Source organism: Saprolegnia parasitica, assembly GCF_000151545.1.
Source record: "Saprolegnia parasitica CBS 223.65 unplaced genomic scaffold supercont2.22, whole genome shotgun sequence".
Classification (NCBI taxonomy): domain Eukaryota; phylum Oomycota; class Saprolegniomycetes; order Saprolegniales; family Saprolegniaceae; genus Saprolegnia; species Saprolegnia parasitica.
Genome location: NW_012156416.1, coordinates 386,385 through 401,144, shown reverse-complemented (window position 1 = coordinate 401,144; position 14,760 = coordinate 386,385). Strand labels below are relative to the sequence as shown.

Here is a 14,760-nt window from a genome sequence, read left to right as displayed (position 1 = left end):
CGGCCAGGCGGTCGACCGCTTGATGCAGTACCGCGTCGGCGGCGACGGGCTCACGGCGCTCAAGACGCTGCAGATCTACGTGCGCAACGTGCTCGAGAAGCCCACCGAGTTTGAAAAGTACTCGAAAATCAACGGCGGCAACGCGGCCTTCAAGAAGCGCGTCGGGTCGCTCCTCGGCGGCCTCGCCTTCCTGCGCGCGGTCGGCTTTGTCAAGACGGACACGGACGAGCTCGTCATGACGGCGCGCAACGAAGCGCTCTTGAGCGAGGCCATGCAGCTGCTCTCGGCCGCCATTGCGCGCTACTAAGAACGGATATATATATCCACGTGTCGAAATCGCGTTGTCTGGTTGTAACGGCAGACAGGACGCAGCCATTGCTAAATGGCCTGGGCGACGCAGATCAGCCGCGTCCTCTCGCTGGCCGCGGCCGTCGTCGTGCTCTTCATCGAGCTCCAGGGCTCGGCGGCCATGCGGGCGACCCTCGTCGGCGCCCGGGGCCCGCTCCGCGCGTCGTCCAACTACACGAGCAGCCTCATGCCGCTGGTTGCGGCGGCGCTGATGGCCAACAGGTCGCTGCATGTGCATGGCCCGGTCCCGCGCCTTCTCTACATCGACGCGGACGACAGCCAAGAAGGGTATGGCTTCAGTGCGTCGCAGTGCGCGAGCCCGCTGCCCGGCGACCGCATCTACGCGTCGTCGTACCTAGGACAACTGCTGCCGCGCGTCCTCGCCGCCGCACCGGGCGTGCCAGAGCCGGCGACGATCCTCATCGACTGCACGTTCACGGCGCGGGTGGTGCAGGACACGACGGCGCTCAAGGTCCACTGGCTCGATGCGAACGCCACGTCGCTCTCGACGCTCTTCCTGCAGACGATGGTCCTCAAGCGGCCGACGAAGCGCCTGAGCATGGCCTGCGGCGTCGCGACCTTGACGTCGCTGGCCCTCGCGTCCTCCGCCGCGGTAAGCGCATCGTATGTGCATGGCGTCGGCCTCGACTTTCCGTACGTCCTCTCGGCGTTCACACCGCTTGAACTCGCGCCGACGCTGACGCTGGATGGCATGTGGCAGGGCACGCTAGGCGGGTCGGCGGGCGAGACGATCCACGTCGCGGGCACCGAGGGCATCTACCGCGTCGCCCACAGCACGCAGGCCAACTACGACCACTACATTTGGGCGCTGCCAAACAATCCGTTCGAGTTTGTTGAACTCGTCTCGTACTTGACGACCGACATGTCGAAGGACTCGTTCGCGTGGGTTCGCATGCTGCTCTCGATGGGCGTCGGCCTCACGCTGCTCGTGCACTTTGCCGTCGCGCTCGTCGTCGCGCTGCACATGTACCGCGCGCACCGCGTACTGTGGGTGCCCGACGTCTTTCCGTGTGTTCAGACGCGGCTCCAGCTGCGCGCGCTCCTCTGCCTTCTCGTCCTCGCGTGCACGAATGGCTGGCACCTCTACGAGTACGCGCTGTGCACGGCCAACGCCCGCGAAGGCTGGACCAACAGCTTTGTGCTGACCGACATCATCCGTGCGGACGCCCTCATGGTGTACCTCGGGCTCATGATCACACTGGCCAACGCCGTGCGCATCCGCCTGCGCCTCGAGGTCGCCGTCAGCATTTACGTCATCTGCTACCAGCTGAGCGACGATATTGTGGCAACGCACGGCCTTGCGCTGGACGCAACCAACGCGTATGTGAAGGCCAACTACCTCGCCAACATCCTCGAGGCCCATGTGGACGGGATGGACCTCTGGACGAGCCATGAGAACTTCAGCACGAACGGAGCCGTGGTTGCAACCCAAATGACGTGGTGGGTCGTTGCGAGTTGCCTTTGTTGTGGGTATGCCCTCGCCGCGAAAGGTTGCAACATGGTGGATATGGACCGTCGACGCTGCATGACGTGGCGCCACATGCACCACATGCGCCTCCGCTCCGAAGACGTGGTCCACACGTTTGCGACACAGAGCGCGTCGCGCCGACGGCGATCGTCCTTGAGCAAGGTCGGGCCCGTCGGGCCAGTGCGAAAGACGTTTTCGTTTCAGGACGTCTCGTCGGTCGCGGTCGAGGCCGTGCTGCACACGCAGCTCTGCCAAGTGTACGGCCTCGTGGCTCCGCTCGACGAGTTCGTGGCGGTGAGCGGCTGGTCGTACGTCTCGGCCTCGAGCGTCTGGCTGCTCGGCTACGTCCTCGTCGACGGCGTGTTCCTCGTGCACGTCAACGACTACCCGCTGCTGATGCTGAACGCGCTGCTGCGCCGATGGGTCTTTCGCGTCTACGGCTTTCACGTCATCGACGCCACGATCCACGCCGAGAAGACGCGCTTGCTGCCGAACGCGATCCCGATCCGGCACCTCCTCCGCACCACCGTGTGCGAGTTGCGCTAGCATTCTTCTTCATTCACATTCGCACTCCAGGCTGGCTACACTACGGGACGGTCGGCGATCTCGTGGAAGCCGGCGGCGGCGTCGATCTCGCAGCGCAGCGCCTCGATGTGCTCGTCGTACGCTCGGCGGTGGGCCAGCGCGTGCGGCAGCGCGTCCGTCATGGGCGGAAAGGCCACCGGCTTGAGGCCGCGCGTTGCACGCGTGTAGCTCTCGGCCACATCCGGTGCGTCCGCATGGATCGCAATCGGCACGTCGAGGCGCGCGTCCAGAAGGCTCGCGGCGCACATGTCGTCGCCGTCGCTGGCGCCGAGGATCTGCACAAGACCTATCCGCATGAAGAGACGACGGGTGGACGAGCATCAGCGGACCGATCGGAAGCGGTCGACGGTCGCGCCCGTGGCGGCGCGGCTCATGCTTTTCCAGAGCGACGGCGCCGCGTTGCGGGCCTTGTACGCGCGGAGGCTCAGGTGCGGCGATGCCAAGACGCCGACGCATGACGCCGAGTGCAGCACGAGCTGCCGCGCTTCGAGGAACTTGTGGAACCGGTCGGTGGGCATGCTTGAAACTTCCCCAGTTTCAAGCGTCGCTTTGAACCGGTTAGAGTACGGTTAGGACAAGGGTTGCATGTTATATAGTACTCTCTGTCTGCGTGGATCGTTATATCGTTAGTTGCTTCACGGCGAGAGCGCGACCGTCGCAGTGGGGTCTGCGCTCCGGGGCGCGCTGGGTGGCGGTCGTGCGACGAGCTCGTCTTTAGCGGCGAGGAGCATCTCAACGACCTTGTCGCTGCGCGGCCGGAGGGTCGCGTCAAGCTGGAGACACTGCTTGATGATCTTGACGATGCACTTGGGGCAGTCGGCCGAGACTTTGGGGCGAAGCGACCCGGTTACGAGCTGCATGGTGACCTCGGCGATACCGAGTTCGGCCATCTCGGCGGCGAAGGGCACCGCGCACGTGTCGAGCTCGGTGAGGACGACGCCGAACGAGTAGACGTCGACTTGCTCCGTGTAGTCGCCGCCGTCGAGGACGAGCTCGGGGGCGGACCATGGCACGTCGCCGACGCGCGACGTCATCTCGGCCTCGTACGTGCGCGCGCGGGCGACGCCAAAGCCGCTGAGCTTGGCCGTCGTTCGGTCGCCGGTGAGGAGGATCTTGGAGGCCTTGACGTTGCGGTGGATCACGATGGGCTTGAGCGAGTGCATGAAGGCGAGCGCCGACGCAATATCGATCGCGATCGAGATCTTCTCGTTGGCCCACGTGAGCTTGGACGAGGTGCGTGGGAGGTCGAGGAGGTACCGCAGCGTCTTGCCGTCGACGAATTCGGAGACGCACGTGAGACCATACTCGGGCGTGATGTTGAAGCCGAGGAAAGCCACGATGTTCGGGTGGCGGATGTTGGCCATCGAGAGGATCTCGGACACGAGGAGCTTCCGGCGCGCCGCAATGTCGTCGCCGTTGCCGTCAAACGACTTGAGCAAGACGGGCTCGCCGATGTAGCTGCCAATCTCGGTCTTCATGTACTCACTTGGAAGCGTGCGCACGCGGATGATCTCGTCCGGGTCGATCCAGAACGTGTGCTTGAAGGGCTCGAGCTGCGCGTACGTGCCCCAGTCGGCGACCGGCGACCGCGGAGGCGATGGCGGTGGCGTCGCCGTCGCCGCATACCGTGGCGGCTCGGGCTTGGTCGGCGAGGCCTCGGCGAGTGCGATGCCATCGACCTCGATCGGCGCTGGCGGCGCGGCCGTCGAGAGACACCCGCCCATGGCAGCTAGAAAGCGTTTCCTCGCCACCACGATCGGGTACAAATATCCCATTCCAATCCTCTTTTTATTCCGACATTTTAATCCACTTACCAATATCAAGTGCTTGCTTTTTAAATATACCGCGAGGCTTGCCACCCGGTTCCGATATTACTCGTCGATGCACTGGATGCCACCTTCCAGTGGCTGCACAACAGTGTATCGGTAGCCATGGCGACGCGCAGCAGGACGCACGACAACGAGGAACGAAGCAGACGATGCAGTGGTCGAGGCCAAGGCCTCGTGACGGCCAGGAGGCAGCTGGGCCAGCGACGCCGCCTGATCGCCGCCCGTGAGTAACAAACACTGTGTGGGACCGAGGCTGCCACCAAAACGTTAACTAAGAATTTAAAAAACACACGCTACGGGCCGGCCGCGAGCTCGGCCTGCGCCTGCTTGAGCAGCTCGAGGACCTTGTCGCTGCGCGGGCGGAGGTGCGGGTCCTGCTGCAAGCACTGCTTGACGATCTTGACGATGCACGCCGGGCAGTCGGGCGAGAGCTGCGGGCGCAACGAGCCCGTCACGAGCTTCATCGTGAGCTCCGCCTTGTTCATCGTCGCCATCTCCTCCACGAATGGAACCGCGCCCGTGTCGAGCTCCGTGAGGACGACGCCGAACGAGTAGACGTCGACTTGCTCGGTGTAGTCTTCGCCGTCGAGAAGGAGCTCGGGCGCCGACCACTGCATGTCGCCGACGCCCGTCGTCATCTCCATCTCAAACGTGCGGTCGCGCGCGACGCCAAAGCCGCTGAGCTTGGCGATCTTCTTGCTCGAGAGGAGGATCTTGGAGGCCTTGACGTTGCGGTGGATGAGCACGGGCTTGAGCGAGTGCATGTAGGCGAGCGCCGACGCAATGTTGATGGCGATCGCGATCTTCTCCTTGGGCCACGAGAGCTTGGCGGCCGCGTGCGGGTTGTCGAGGAGGTGGCGCAGCGTCTTGCCGTCCATGTACTCGGAGATGCAGCAAAGGCCGCTCTCGGGTGTAAAGTTGAAGCCGAGGAACTTGACCACGTTGCTGTGCTGGAGGCGCGTCATGGAGCTGATTTCCGACATGAGCATCTTCCGGCTCTTGTTGATGTCGTCTTCGTTCTTGCTCAGGTCGAGGTACTTGATGAGGACGGGCTCGCCGTTGACGTTGCCGAGGTCCGTCTTCATGTAGTTGCACGGAATCGACCGCACGCGGATGACGTCGTCGGGCGCGATCCAGAACGCGGGCTTGAGGTGCTCCAGCTCCGCGTAGTAGTCCCAGCTGTCGAGCACCTTGGGCGGCCCGGTCGTCGTCGGTGCGTGCACCGGCGCGTTTGTCGCCGGGCGCTTGCTGTGCTCGATGCGCGTCCCGCTCTGCGAGAGCTCGGTCTCGTGCTTGCCGTTGCTGTTGCCCATCCCGCTGCGAAAAAGAAGTGCAAATCTTTGCCACAAAATTCAGCCCGGCGACAGGCGCAGCTAAATGCACGCAACTATTGCGGCCTGCTCACTTCTCGGGACCAAGTGTCGTGGGTCGGAGGCACAGCGAAGGCTGCATCGTCTACCGAGGACGACGGTGGCGGGATGCTACGGTGGGAACAGTACTCTATGCGATCACCCTCGTTATTAGGATGGTGGCTGAGAGGCCCACAAGCAGCGACAGTGGAATGTTGGTTGCGTGTTTCTAGCCTCTTCGCTCCGACCTGGCGGCAAGCAATCACAACCCGCCTCCCTCGCTTGTCGTCGGCGCGACTCGATGCTTGGCCCTGTCGCTTGGGGGCACTTGGTTGATGGACATGCGAGTAGAGGTATAATCATCATATATACGTTAAAGGTATCGATCCTACCATGGGATCGATTACGGCTGCTGCTGGAGCGTCTGCTGCGCCTGCTTGAGGAGCTCGAGGATCTTGTCACTGCGCGGGCGCAGAAGCGGGTCCTGCTGCAGACACTGCTTGACGATGCGTACGATGCACGGCGGGCACTCGGGCGAGAGCTTGGGCCGGAGCGCTCCCGTCACGAGCTTCATCGTGATGTCGGCCTTGGTCATCGTCGCCATCTCTTCGACGAACGGAACGTCGCCCGTGTCGAGCTCCGTGAGGACGACGCCGAACGAGTAGACGTCGACTTGCTCGGTGTAGTCTTCGCCGTCGAGGAGGAGCTCGGGGGCGGACCACTGCATGTCGCCAACGCCCGTCGTCATTTCGTACTCGAACGTGCGGTCGCGGGCAGCGCCAAAGCCACTGAGCTTGGCCGTCTTCTTGGACGTGAGGAGGATCTTGGCCGCCTTGACGTTGCGGTGGATGAGCACGGGCTTGAGCGAGTGCATGTAGGCGAGCGCCGACGCAATATCGATCGCGATCGAGATCTTCTCGTTGGCCCACGAGAGCTTGGACGCCTGACGCGGGTTGTCGAGGAGGTGGCGCAGCGTCTTGCCGTCCATGTACTCGGAGATGCAGCAGAGGCCATAGTCGGGCGTGATGTTGAAACCGAGAAACTTGACAATGTTTGGGTGGCTGATGCGCGTCATGGACGTGACCTCCGAGATGAGCATCTTGCGCGTCTTGTTGATCTCTTCCTGCGACTTGGTCAGGTCAAAGCTCTTGATGAGCACGGGGTGGCCATTGAGGTTGCCCATCTCGGTCTTCATGTAGTTCGAGTTGACCGACCGGATGCGGGTCACGTCGTCGGCGTTGATCCAGTACGTGTTCTTCAAGGGCACGAGCTCGTCGTAGTTGTGCCAGTTGACGTCCAACGGCGGCGTGCCACCGCCGACAGGGATCTCCTTGGAATCGCGCTTGACCGGCGGGCGCACCGGGCCGGTGGGCTGCGGGCCGGTCGGGCGCGGGTTGTGGCCGGTGCCCGTGCCCGTGTTGACGTCGGAGATGATCGGGCGGGGCGGGTGCGCTGCGGACTCGGAGCTGGAGCAGACGCCCATGGTCGTAGGTAGATGCTTCCGGAGGCTGGCGAATATGACACTGGCTTGCGGGTGTGTTCGGATCGTAGAAAGAGCATTGCTTTACTATACTATACTCTGCCCCAATGCTTTCCAAAGTCGATCCCATCCGGTGTTTGTATGCAATACTGAACCCAAGTGGCCAACCGCTGTAAGTAACAGCGTCTTGTTACTGCCTCTTCGCCTCGTGTCGCTGATCCTGGCGGCATATTAATATCACCATTCAGCGCACTGGATACAAATATTCAGTGTATTTCAATAAAAACAATCCTGGCGTGCGGATTGTAGTCATCCAGCGGTGTATACAAAGTACAAGATACTTTTGGACTCCCGGCAGAGATGGCACGCGCGTCACCGATGACGTCGCACCCAAGACGACGCGCCTTGGACAATAAAAATGCTCCAGACAATCGAGTCTCTCTAATCTAGTCCAGTGTACCAGACTAGAAAACCATCGACGCAACCCAGATCTGATAGCGCGACCAGCTTGCGATGACGCGTGGACGAGCGTCGTGCCTGCTATTACTTGCACACGGTTGTTGAAGAGGCGAGTTGCAGTCGGTCACACGGAGGCAGTGACACGCAAAGCAAGGGGCGGCAGAGGAGCACGCATGGCCGAATGTAATTTGCGATCCTCTAGCGACACCCTTCCGCTATTACATTGCTGCCGGTGACAGTGTACGACATGCAAATCTGGCGAGAGATATGGCCGACGTAGTACGTCTGCAAGCTACGCCCGCTGCCGTTGTAATAGTGGCAGCGATCACTAGCTACCACAACTTTGGACGTTGGAAAGTAAAGAGCACATACTGTCTACTAGCACTGAGTAATAGCATATGGAGGGCGTCGGGCGTGGATGAAAGGGCGTGCTTATCCAAATGATCATGCACGGCTCCAGAGCACACATGATGGCCCACGTCCCTTCGCTACAGCAGCCCTGACGCTTGGAACGCCATGTTTCGAGCCCAATCCAAGCCGTCGATGGCTCGAGTGCAGACACTGGTGCGACTCGGACTCTAGGACCATTAAGCGCAAGCTCTGGAGGATGCGAGGTGCTCACTAGCATGACCAACTGGTCGAGGTCGCCGACTGGCGCCAAATTTGAAAACGGAAGCCGGCGGAGGTCAACGTCCCACTGTCAACCCGCAGCGCGTCCATTCGATTTCCAAATTGCCATGGCCAAGGACGAGGGGCTTCCGCTCGTGCAATCGCCGCCGCCTTTGTCGCCGCCGCACCACTCGCTCCTCGGGCTCACGTACATAGCGGCCTCAGCGCTGACTTTTAGCCTCATGTCCAGCGCCATCAAGTGCACAACCCCTCCAAGCACGTCCACACCTCTGACCGCCATGTCGGTAGGTACGAGAGCTTTACGATCGCGGCCATGGAGACGGTCTTTTGGCGCTCCAGCATCGCCGGCCTCATCAACCTCGTGCGTCGCGCTCCTTGCTGCTCCGGGACGACGTGCAATATGTAGGTGTTTGTATGGTACCTCGGCATCTCGCTCGCGGTGGCGCCGGCCGACCGCCGCAATCTGGCGACGCGCAGCCTCGTCGGTTTTTTCTCGATGGCGACGGGCTTCTACACCATGTCGCAGCTCGTGCTTGCAGACTCGAGCGTGATCATCTTTACCAGCCCCGTCATGTCCTTCTTCCTCGTACAGGATCCGACGTTGCCCTTGGCGGTCATCATCATCATCATCTGCTTTGGCTAGGGCGCCTTGTTCCTGCACGAGGCCATCGACGGCGTCAACTTTTGCTGTGCGCTCGTCTGCTTTGTCGGCGTCGGCTTTGTCGCGCGGCCAGCGTGGCTCGTCGGCGTCTCAAATGATGCGCCGCCGTCGCCGACGCTCGCGGTGTGCACGGGCCTCCTCTCGGCCGCGCTCCAAGCGCTCGACTACGTCTTCGTGCGCAAGCTCAAGCACGTGCATTTCCTCGCGATGATCCACTACTTTAGCCTCACGTGCAGCCTTGGGTCGCTGCTTGCGATGGCGATCTCGCCGACGGTACGACGGTCGCCACGTGGGGTTGGTTCGAAAGCTGTGTCGAGTAGAATGTGACGCTGGATCTCGGCTACCTCTGGCTTCTGGCGCTGGTGAGCGGCGTCCTCGGCTTCCTCGGGCAAGTCTGCATGACCAAGGGCTTCCAGCTTGAAGATGTCGGCACCGGCTCGGTCATGCGCTACCTCGACATCGTCTTCGTGTTCATCTGGGACACGATCTTCCTCCATGAGGTCATTAGCCCATGGAGCATGCTTGGCGCCGCTATCATCATGGCCTCGGCCATCACGATTGCGCTCCGACGGGCGCGCCGGCCGCCACCGATTCTTGTTGTCGCGTAGGCGAGTGAGTAGCTTTGGATCGCTTCACGTTGAAGTTCAGGAAAGGCAGACGTATCATTCCCTTCTATCTTTGCTTTTTGTATCTTTTACAGAGAATAGTCCGAGAGCATTGCTGCGATACAGGGCTCCACGCGTTGGTTTTAGGGAAACGGACGCGTGTGTCCATGGAGGAACACACACTATTTCATGGACGGCGATCAGATCGTACGCAAAAAGAGTGGCTCCCAGTGCGCGGAATCGACGGAAGGTCCCGGTTGATTCGACGCGGCGAAGCTTGGAACCAGCGATTTTTCATCCAGAACTAGCTACTACAGTACCTAGCGATGGCTTCGTTGAGCCCAGCAGCTTGGTTCGCTGCGAGGTGGTGCATCGCTTGTCAACGACTGGCTTTGGCCGCACCAATCGCAGGGGCCGTCGACACCAGCGGAGCGTGCGTAACGCCCGTCCTTGCAAGAAAGAATCTCGTCGGATGCGCCTCGGTGAATAAAAATAAGGTGGGCAGCTGCGACATGCCACGTTCCGACATGGCGCGTGGTTGCACGCATGGCCTCTTGGCCTTCGTATCGCACCTCGATGCAGGGGCAGCGCATCGCCCGCGAGCCCCTTCCTCGTTGGCTCGGCTGCACATGGATGACGATACTCCTCTCGCGGCTTAGAATCACTGGCGATATATATAAGATTTCTAAGATTTCATTTCACTGGCGCTGAATCTCACACTATTTCTTCGAAACCCCACGCAATGATCCTACGAATCTCAACACATTCGAGTGGTGCGTGGCCGCCCGATACGATTGCCTCGTGAAAGGCCGGCGCGCTTAAGGGCATGAACGCGGACGTTTGGACGTCAGTCCTTGTCTCGTCGCACCCGATTACGACCAGCCGCCCCTCTGCATTATCTGACGTTCCGACTCTCGCGGAGCTTTGGGGATCTCGTCGCGACGATACAAATTTTCAGTGGCCGTGCCAGCTCCCAACCTCTCGTATCTATCTGTGTCCATTCGCAGGGTCACGGATGCGACCGTCACTGGCTGACGTTCCGACGTAACGAGACGATTTGGATATATCCCATAAATTAGAGACGGTCTTGGTAAGTGCAAAAAGTACACCATGCGCTCGACGCCGTCTCGAGCTCGACGCTCAGATTGCAATTTCACTCGCCGCCCACAGTCGCAGCATGCTCCAGCAGACCGCCAAGCCCATGTCCAAGGGCGAGCTCCTCCCGCTCGTCACGCCGCCGTCGACGCCCAAGGCCGACGCGCCGTTCCCGCTGCTTGGGCTCATCTTGATCTCGTTTTCCGCCTTTACCTTTAGCCTCATGTCGAGTGCCATCAAGTACGTTGATGGTCGTGGTACCATGGAGGCTCATGCGCGCGTAGGTATGAGAGCTACTTCTTCTCGGCGATGGAGACGGTGTTTTGGCGCTCCTGCTTTGCGTGGCTCATCAACCTCGTACGTGCTTCTTGCACCTGCGACTCTAGTGTGATGGCTCATACGATATGATGCAGTGCTTCGTGCTCTACTACAAGATCGACCTCACGGTCGAATACGAGAACCGGTTCAACCTCATTGTGCGCAACGTCGCCGGGTTCCTCTCGATGGCACTCTCGTTCTGGACCATGTCCCAGCTCGTGCTCGCGGACGCCAGCGTCATCATCTTCACGAGCCCCGTCATGACCTTCTTCCTCGGTGCGCTCCTCCTCAACGAGACGATCGACGTGGTCAACTTTTTCTGCGCACTCTGCTGCTTTGGCGGCGTCGTCGTCGTCTCGCGCCCGACCTTTCTCTTCGGCGACGACCCGGACGCCGACCAAAAGATCCTCGGCCCGTACGCGGCCTTCGCGGTCTGGACCGGCCTCCTCTCGGCCCTCATGTCGGCGCTCGACTATGTCTTCGTGCGCAAGCTCGTCGGCCTGCATTTGCTGACGATCGTACACTATTTTTCGCTCTCGTGCATGGCCGGCTCGGCACTCGCGATGGTCCTCTGGCCCTCGAACGTGACCTTCGACCTCACTTGGGACCTCTGGCTCACGGCGATTGGCAGCGGCGTCCTCGGCTTCCTCGGCCAAGTGTGCTTGACGAAGGGCTTCCAGCTCGAGTCGGTCGGCATTGGCTCGGTCATGCGCTACCTCGACATCGTCTTCGTGTTCATCTGGGACATCCTCTTCCTCCACGAGTTCATTAGCCCGCTCAGCATCGTTGGCGCGGCCATCATCATGACGTCGGCCAGCATCATTTGCCTGCGGCGGGCGCGCGTCACGTCGTCGGCCACGTCGCCGCCCAACAGCCCCTAATAATACATCTTCGTCTTTCTAGTCATGTTTTGCCTATAAGGACTATGGAATAGGGGCGGTTAGGGTTAGAAAGGCGTCGCTGCGTTTCGCGTGGATGCTGAGCGTGACGACGGTCTGTCGATGCAGTGATCGGCTCCCAGGACCAGACGGTGCTACATCCAACCAAGCGCTGCGATGTGTGCCGGGCGTGATAGGAGCCCATGACCTCGATCGGCCGTACCACCACCACCACCTACGCATTCCCCCAGCCTGTCTCGCGCGTTGACATGTGGTATGCATAGCTCGCGGTGATAGCTCGCGGTGGTATTAGTGGTTGACAGCAGGTGGTCGGTGCGATGGTAACTTGGCTGGTGGAGGTTGACGAAGCCGCGCGGCCAGTTGGCGCGAGCTGCTGCGTAAGCTACTTTCAAAAGGCTCTAGAGCCTTTGTAGCACCGAGAATAGAAGACCTGGCGACCTGACGTCCAAGCCCATGCGATGCGCTCTTGGGACCGAGCCACATCGCGCGCGCGTTCGGCCTTGGCTTCGTTATCACGGTCAAGAGGTCGATGCGCTGGAGTTCGATTCGATGGACGCGAACGCTGCCTATCGATAGAGTCTCTTGGTGGCTTGGTCGCCTCACCTCGTTTCAGGCCATGGGATCAGGACAGAGTCGGCAGCAGTGAGTGGATGGCAGTCGCAGTTGACTCTACATCGAACCGTTGCATCGCCGTCTCATTTCTTCTTGGCTTTTGCTTCAACGCGGTGGGCTACTCGGACAAGGTCGCAGCGATGCTAGCGAGCATCGGGGTTGCCGTGACACCGGGGTCTGTCATGATCAAGGGCCCCATCCTCTCTACACCCTTCTCTGTCCAAGCGCCGCCTGCGGTCCTCTGCCGCCGCTTCGTCTCCCTCACGACAAGCCAACATGCGACCGACACGTGGCACCAGTGGTCGATTACAGTTGAAAAACTTGGACAAGAAGCCGGGTGCGTGCTTCTTTGGTGGCTTGGTCGGCTCCGCGTCGCCGCTCGAGACGCGCGGCTGCTTGGGCACGGAGCCCTTGCCCGCGGGCGGCGACCAGTTGTCCGTCTTGATCCCGCTCACAATGATCGAGACGTGGATCGAGCCTTCGCTGGACGGGTCATAGCACGTCCCAAAGATGATGTTGGCCGTCTCCGAGACACAGCCCCGGATGATGCTCATGATCGCGTCAACCTCAAAGAGCGTCATGTCCTCGCCACCGCGGATCGTCACGAGAAGCCCGGACGCAGAGTCCATCGGGAGCTCGCCAAGGAGCGGGTTGTTGAGCGCGGCGTGGGCAGCGACCTGCGCTCGGTCGTCGCCCGACGCTTGGCCTACGCAGGTCGTTTCTTGAATCAAGCGGATCATGCACAGACTCGTCGTACCCGAGCCCATCATGGCGCGGCCGGCCTTGCTCAAGATCGTGTTGATGTCGGCGAAGTCCAAGTTGATGAGACCCGGCTTGACGATGAGGTCCGTGACGCCCTTGACGCCTTCAAGGAGCACGGCGTCCGCATACCTACAGCGCATGAGCCATGGGCACGATGGAAGAGAGGTTACCGGAAGGCGTCGACGATGGTCGTATCGGGCGTCGAGAGGGCGAGGAGGTTCTGGTTGGGCACGACGATGAGCGTATCGACGGCGGCGGCCAGCGCCTGCACGCCGGCCAGCGCCAGCCGCGACCGGTTCGGGCCCTCGGACCGGAACGGCGTGCTTACAACGCCGACCGTCAAGATGCCCATTTCGCGTGCGACGCTCGCAATCACGGGCGCGGCGCCCGTGCAGGTGCCACCGCCCATCCCGCCTGTGATGAAGAGCATGTTGCTGCCGTCCAAGTGCGCCATGATCTCGTCGCGGCTGCTCTCGGCCGCGCTCTTGCCTACGACGAGCCAGCTGAGTCCTCTTCGTCAATGCAGCCGGCGAAGTACCGAGGTTTGGCTTGGAGCCGGCTCCAAGACCCTTTGTGATGTCCTTGCCCAAGGTCACCTTGCGCCGGGCGAGCGACCGCGCGAGCGCTTGGCAGTCCGTGTTGGCAACGACAAACTCGACGCCTTCCAGCTGCGACGAGATCATGTTGTTGACAGCGTTGCTACCGGCGCCACCGACGCCAACGACCGTGATGACCGGGCGGCCGTCCTTGAGCCGATGGGACTTGGGCAAGTGCTCGGTGCGGTGCTTCGACTCGTTGAGGTCGCGGTGCTGCGCGTAGGCGTAGGCGCGAGGTCGCCGCGCGCCATGCGCGTCGGTGCCATTGAGCTTGGACATGGACGGGTACGCCGTGGACGAGAGCGGTCGCCACCGAAGGGCGCGGGCGCAGCGAAGCATGCTGCAGAGCCAAAGCCGCTTGGGAAATCCTCCGTCCCTCGCTTTCGCCGACGCTAAGTACGATATCGTTTTAATCTTATTTTATTGACAACTTGATATTTGTATTCGAGCGCAGGATTTAAACATTATATTGTCCTACACGTTTTAAATCCGCTTTGTAGGGCATCGACTAATCCCACGCAACTTGGTTGTGTTGATTCAACACGATCGACCTGGCCACTCGCTCTGCCCAGTACAATTCATGCTTGGTACTGCTTCTACCGAGAGCGCTTGTGGTGGAAACTACGTACAGCTCAAGCACGTTGGCGACAAAGCGTCGACTGCAAGAAAGGACCTTTGACCAGTAACCGGTTAAAGCGAGCGCTCGCTCGCCTGTGACCGCCACAGGCTACGCGCTCAAACCTTCCGGACGACACTAGCGTTATCGACTCGGTGGCTAACCTTGGTTTGGGATACCATCCGCCGCGTTTATGGTGACTGGAATCCGACAATGACCGGCGCCGGTCTGATCAACCGGTATGAGATCTGCATCAACCAGGCGCTCTAGAACCTGTCGAGTGGGAGCTTCGCGCCATCGAGATCGTGCGATCATAGATTGGCACACGACAAGCCCAGGTCATACATGCATGCAGGACGTCGCCGCCGCAACGCTTCTGCTAACCGCGCGCAGTCGCCGGCTAAAGGCGCGTGGATTTAGCGTCCGT

The 14,760-nt window shown here is 60.9% G+C and overlaps 9 protein-coding genes across 9 annotated transcripts in view; 4 read left to right on the top strand and 5 right to left on the bottom strand.

Moving 5' to 3' along the window:
• The window catches only part of SPRG_20151 (hypothetical protein), a gene marked incomplete at both ends in the record, with an annotated part of 1,757 nt that extends 1,450 nt beyond the window's left edge, over positions 1–307 (top strand). The window contains one exon of the mRNA XM_012345382.1: positions 8–307. Within this exon, the coding sequence (XP_012200772.1) occupies positions 8–307 (300 nt within the window). The remainder of the gene's footprint in view (positions 1–7) is intronic.
• Positions 308–382: 75 nt separating this feature from the next.
• SPRG_06537 (hypothetical protein) lies at positions 383–2,383 on the top strand (the record flags this gene model as incomplete). The annotated part of the gene is made up of 1 exon (XM_012345352.1): positions 383–2,383. One exon carries the CDS (start codon positions 383–385, stop codon positions 2,381–2,383), a length of 2,001 nt encoding a protein of 666 aa, XP_012200742.1.
• SPRG_06536 (hypothetical protein) lies at positions 2,350–2,944 on the bottom strand. Its single transcript, XM_012345351.1, has 2 exons — positions 2,752–2,944; positions 2,350–2,697 (listed from the first exon to the last, which is right to left on the bottom strand). Exons 1-2 carry the CDS (start codon positions 2,938–2,940, stop codon positions 2,419–2,421), a joined length of 468 nt encoding a protein of 155 aa, XP_012200741.1. The 5' UTR covers positions 2,941–2,944; the 3' UTR covers positions 2,350–2,418.
• Positions 2,945–2,976: 32 nt separating this feature from the next.
• On the bottom strand, positions 2,977–4,181 carry SPRG_06535 (TKL protein kinase). Its single transcript, XM_012345350.1, has one exon. It carries the CDS (start codon positions 4,144–4,146, stop codon positions 3,058–3,060), a length of 1,089 nt encoding a protein of 362 aa, XP_012200740.1. The 5' UTR covers positions 4,147–4,181; the 3' UTR covers positions 2,977–3,057.
• A 313-nt stretch (positions 4,182–4,494) lies between these two features.
• Positions 4,495–5,581, bottom strand: SPRG_06534 (TKL protein kinase). Its single transcript, XM_012345349.1, has one exon. The coding sequence runs from the start codon at positions 5,562–5,564 to the stop codon at positions 4,545–4,547; it is 1,020 nt and encodes a 339-aa protein (XP_012200739.1). The 5' UTR covers positions 5,565–5,581; the 3' UTR covers positions 4,495–4,544.
• Positions 5,582–5,944: 363 nt separating this feature from the next.
• SPRG_06533 (TKL protein kinase) lies at positions 5,945–7,117 on the bottom strand. The gene has a single exon (XM_012345348.1). The coding sequence runs from the start codon at positions 7,081–7,083 to the stop codon at positions 6,004–6,006; it is 1,080 nt and encodes a 359-aa protein (XP_012200738.1). The 5' UTR covers positions 7,084–7,117; the 3' UTR covers positions 5,945–6,003.
• A 1,159-nt stretch (positions 7,118–8,276) lies between these two features.
• On the top strand, positions 8,277–9,438 carry SPRG_06532 (hypothetical protein; the record flags this gene model as incomplete). The annotated part of the gene is made up of 5 exons (XM_012345347.1): positions 8,277–8,407; positions 8,458–8,530; positions 8,576–8,755; positions 8,813–9,103; positions 9,151–9,438. 5 exons carry the CDS (start codon positions 8,277–8,279, stop codon positions 9,436–9,438), a joined length of 963 nt encoding a protein of 320 aa, XP_012200737.1.
• Positions 9,439–10,591: 1,153 nt separating this feature from the next.
• Positions 10,592–11,749, top strand: SPRG_06531 (hypothetical protein). Its single transcript, XM_012345346.1, has 3 exons — positions 10,592–10,770; positions 10,815–10,887; positions 10,944–11,749. Exons 1-3 carry the CDS (start codon positions 10,613–10,615, stop codon positions 11,727–11,729), a joined length of 1,017 nt encoding a protein of 338 aa, XP_012200736.1. The 5' UTR covers positions 10,592–10,612; the 3' UTR covers positions 11,730–11,749.
• Positions 11,750–12,477: 728 nt separating this feature from the next.
• SPRG_06530 (hypothetical protein) lies at positions 12,478–14,110 on the bottom strand (the record flags this gene model as incomplete). Its single annotated transcript, XM_012345345.1, has 5 exons — positions 13,660–14,110; positions 13,292–13,610; positions 13,117–13,250; positions 12,670–13,065; positions 12,478–12,536 (listed from the first exon to the last, which is right to left on the bottom strand). Exons 1-5 carry the CDS (start codon positions 14,054–14,056, stop codon positions 12,478–12,480), a joined length of 1,305 nt encoding a protein of 434 aa, XP_012200735.1. The 5' UTR covers positions 14,057–14,110.
• Positions 14,111–14,760: the final 650 nt, after the last annotated feature.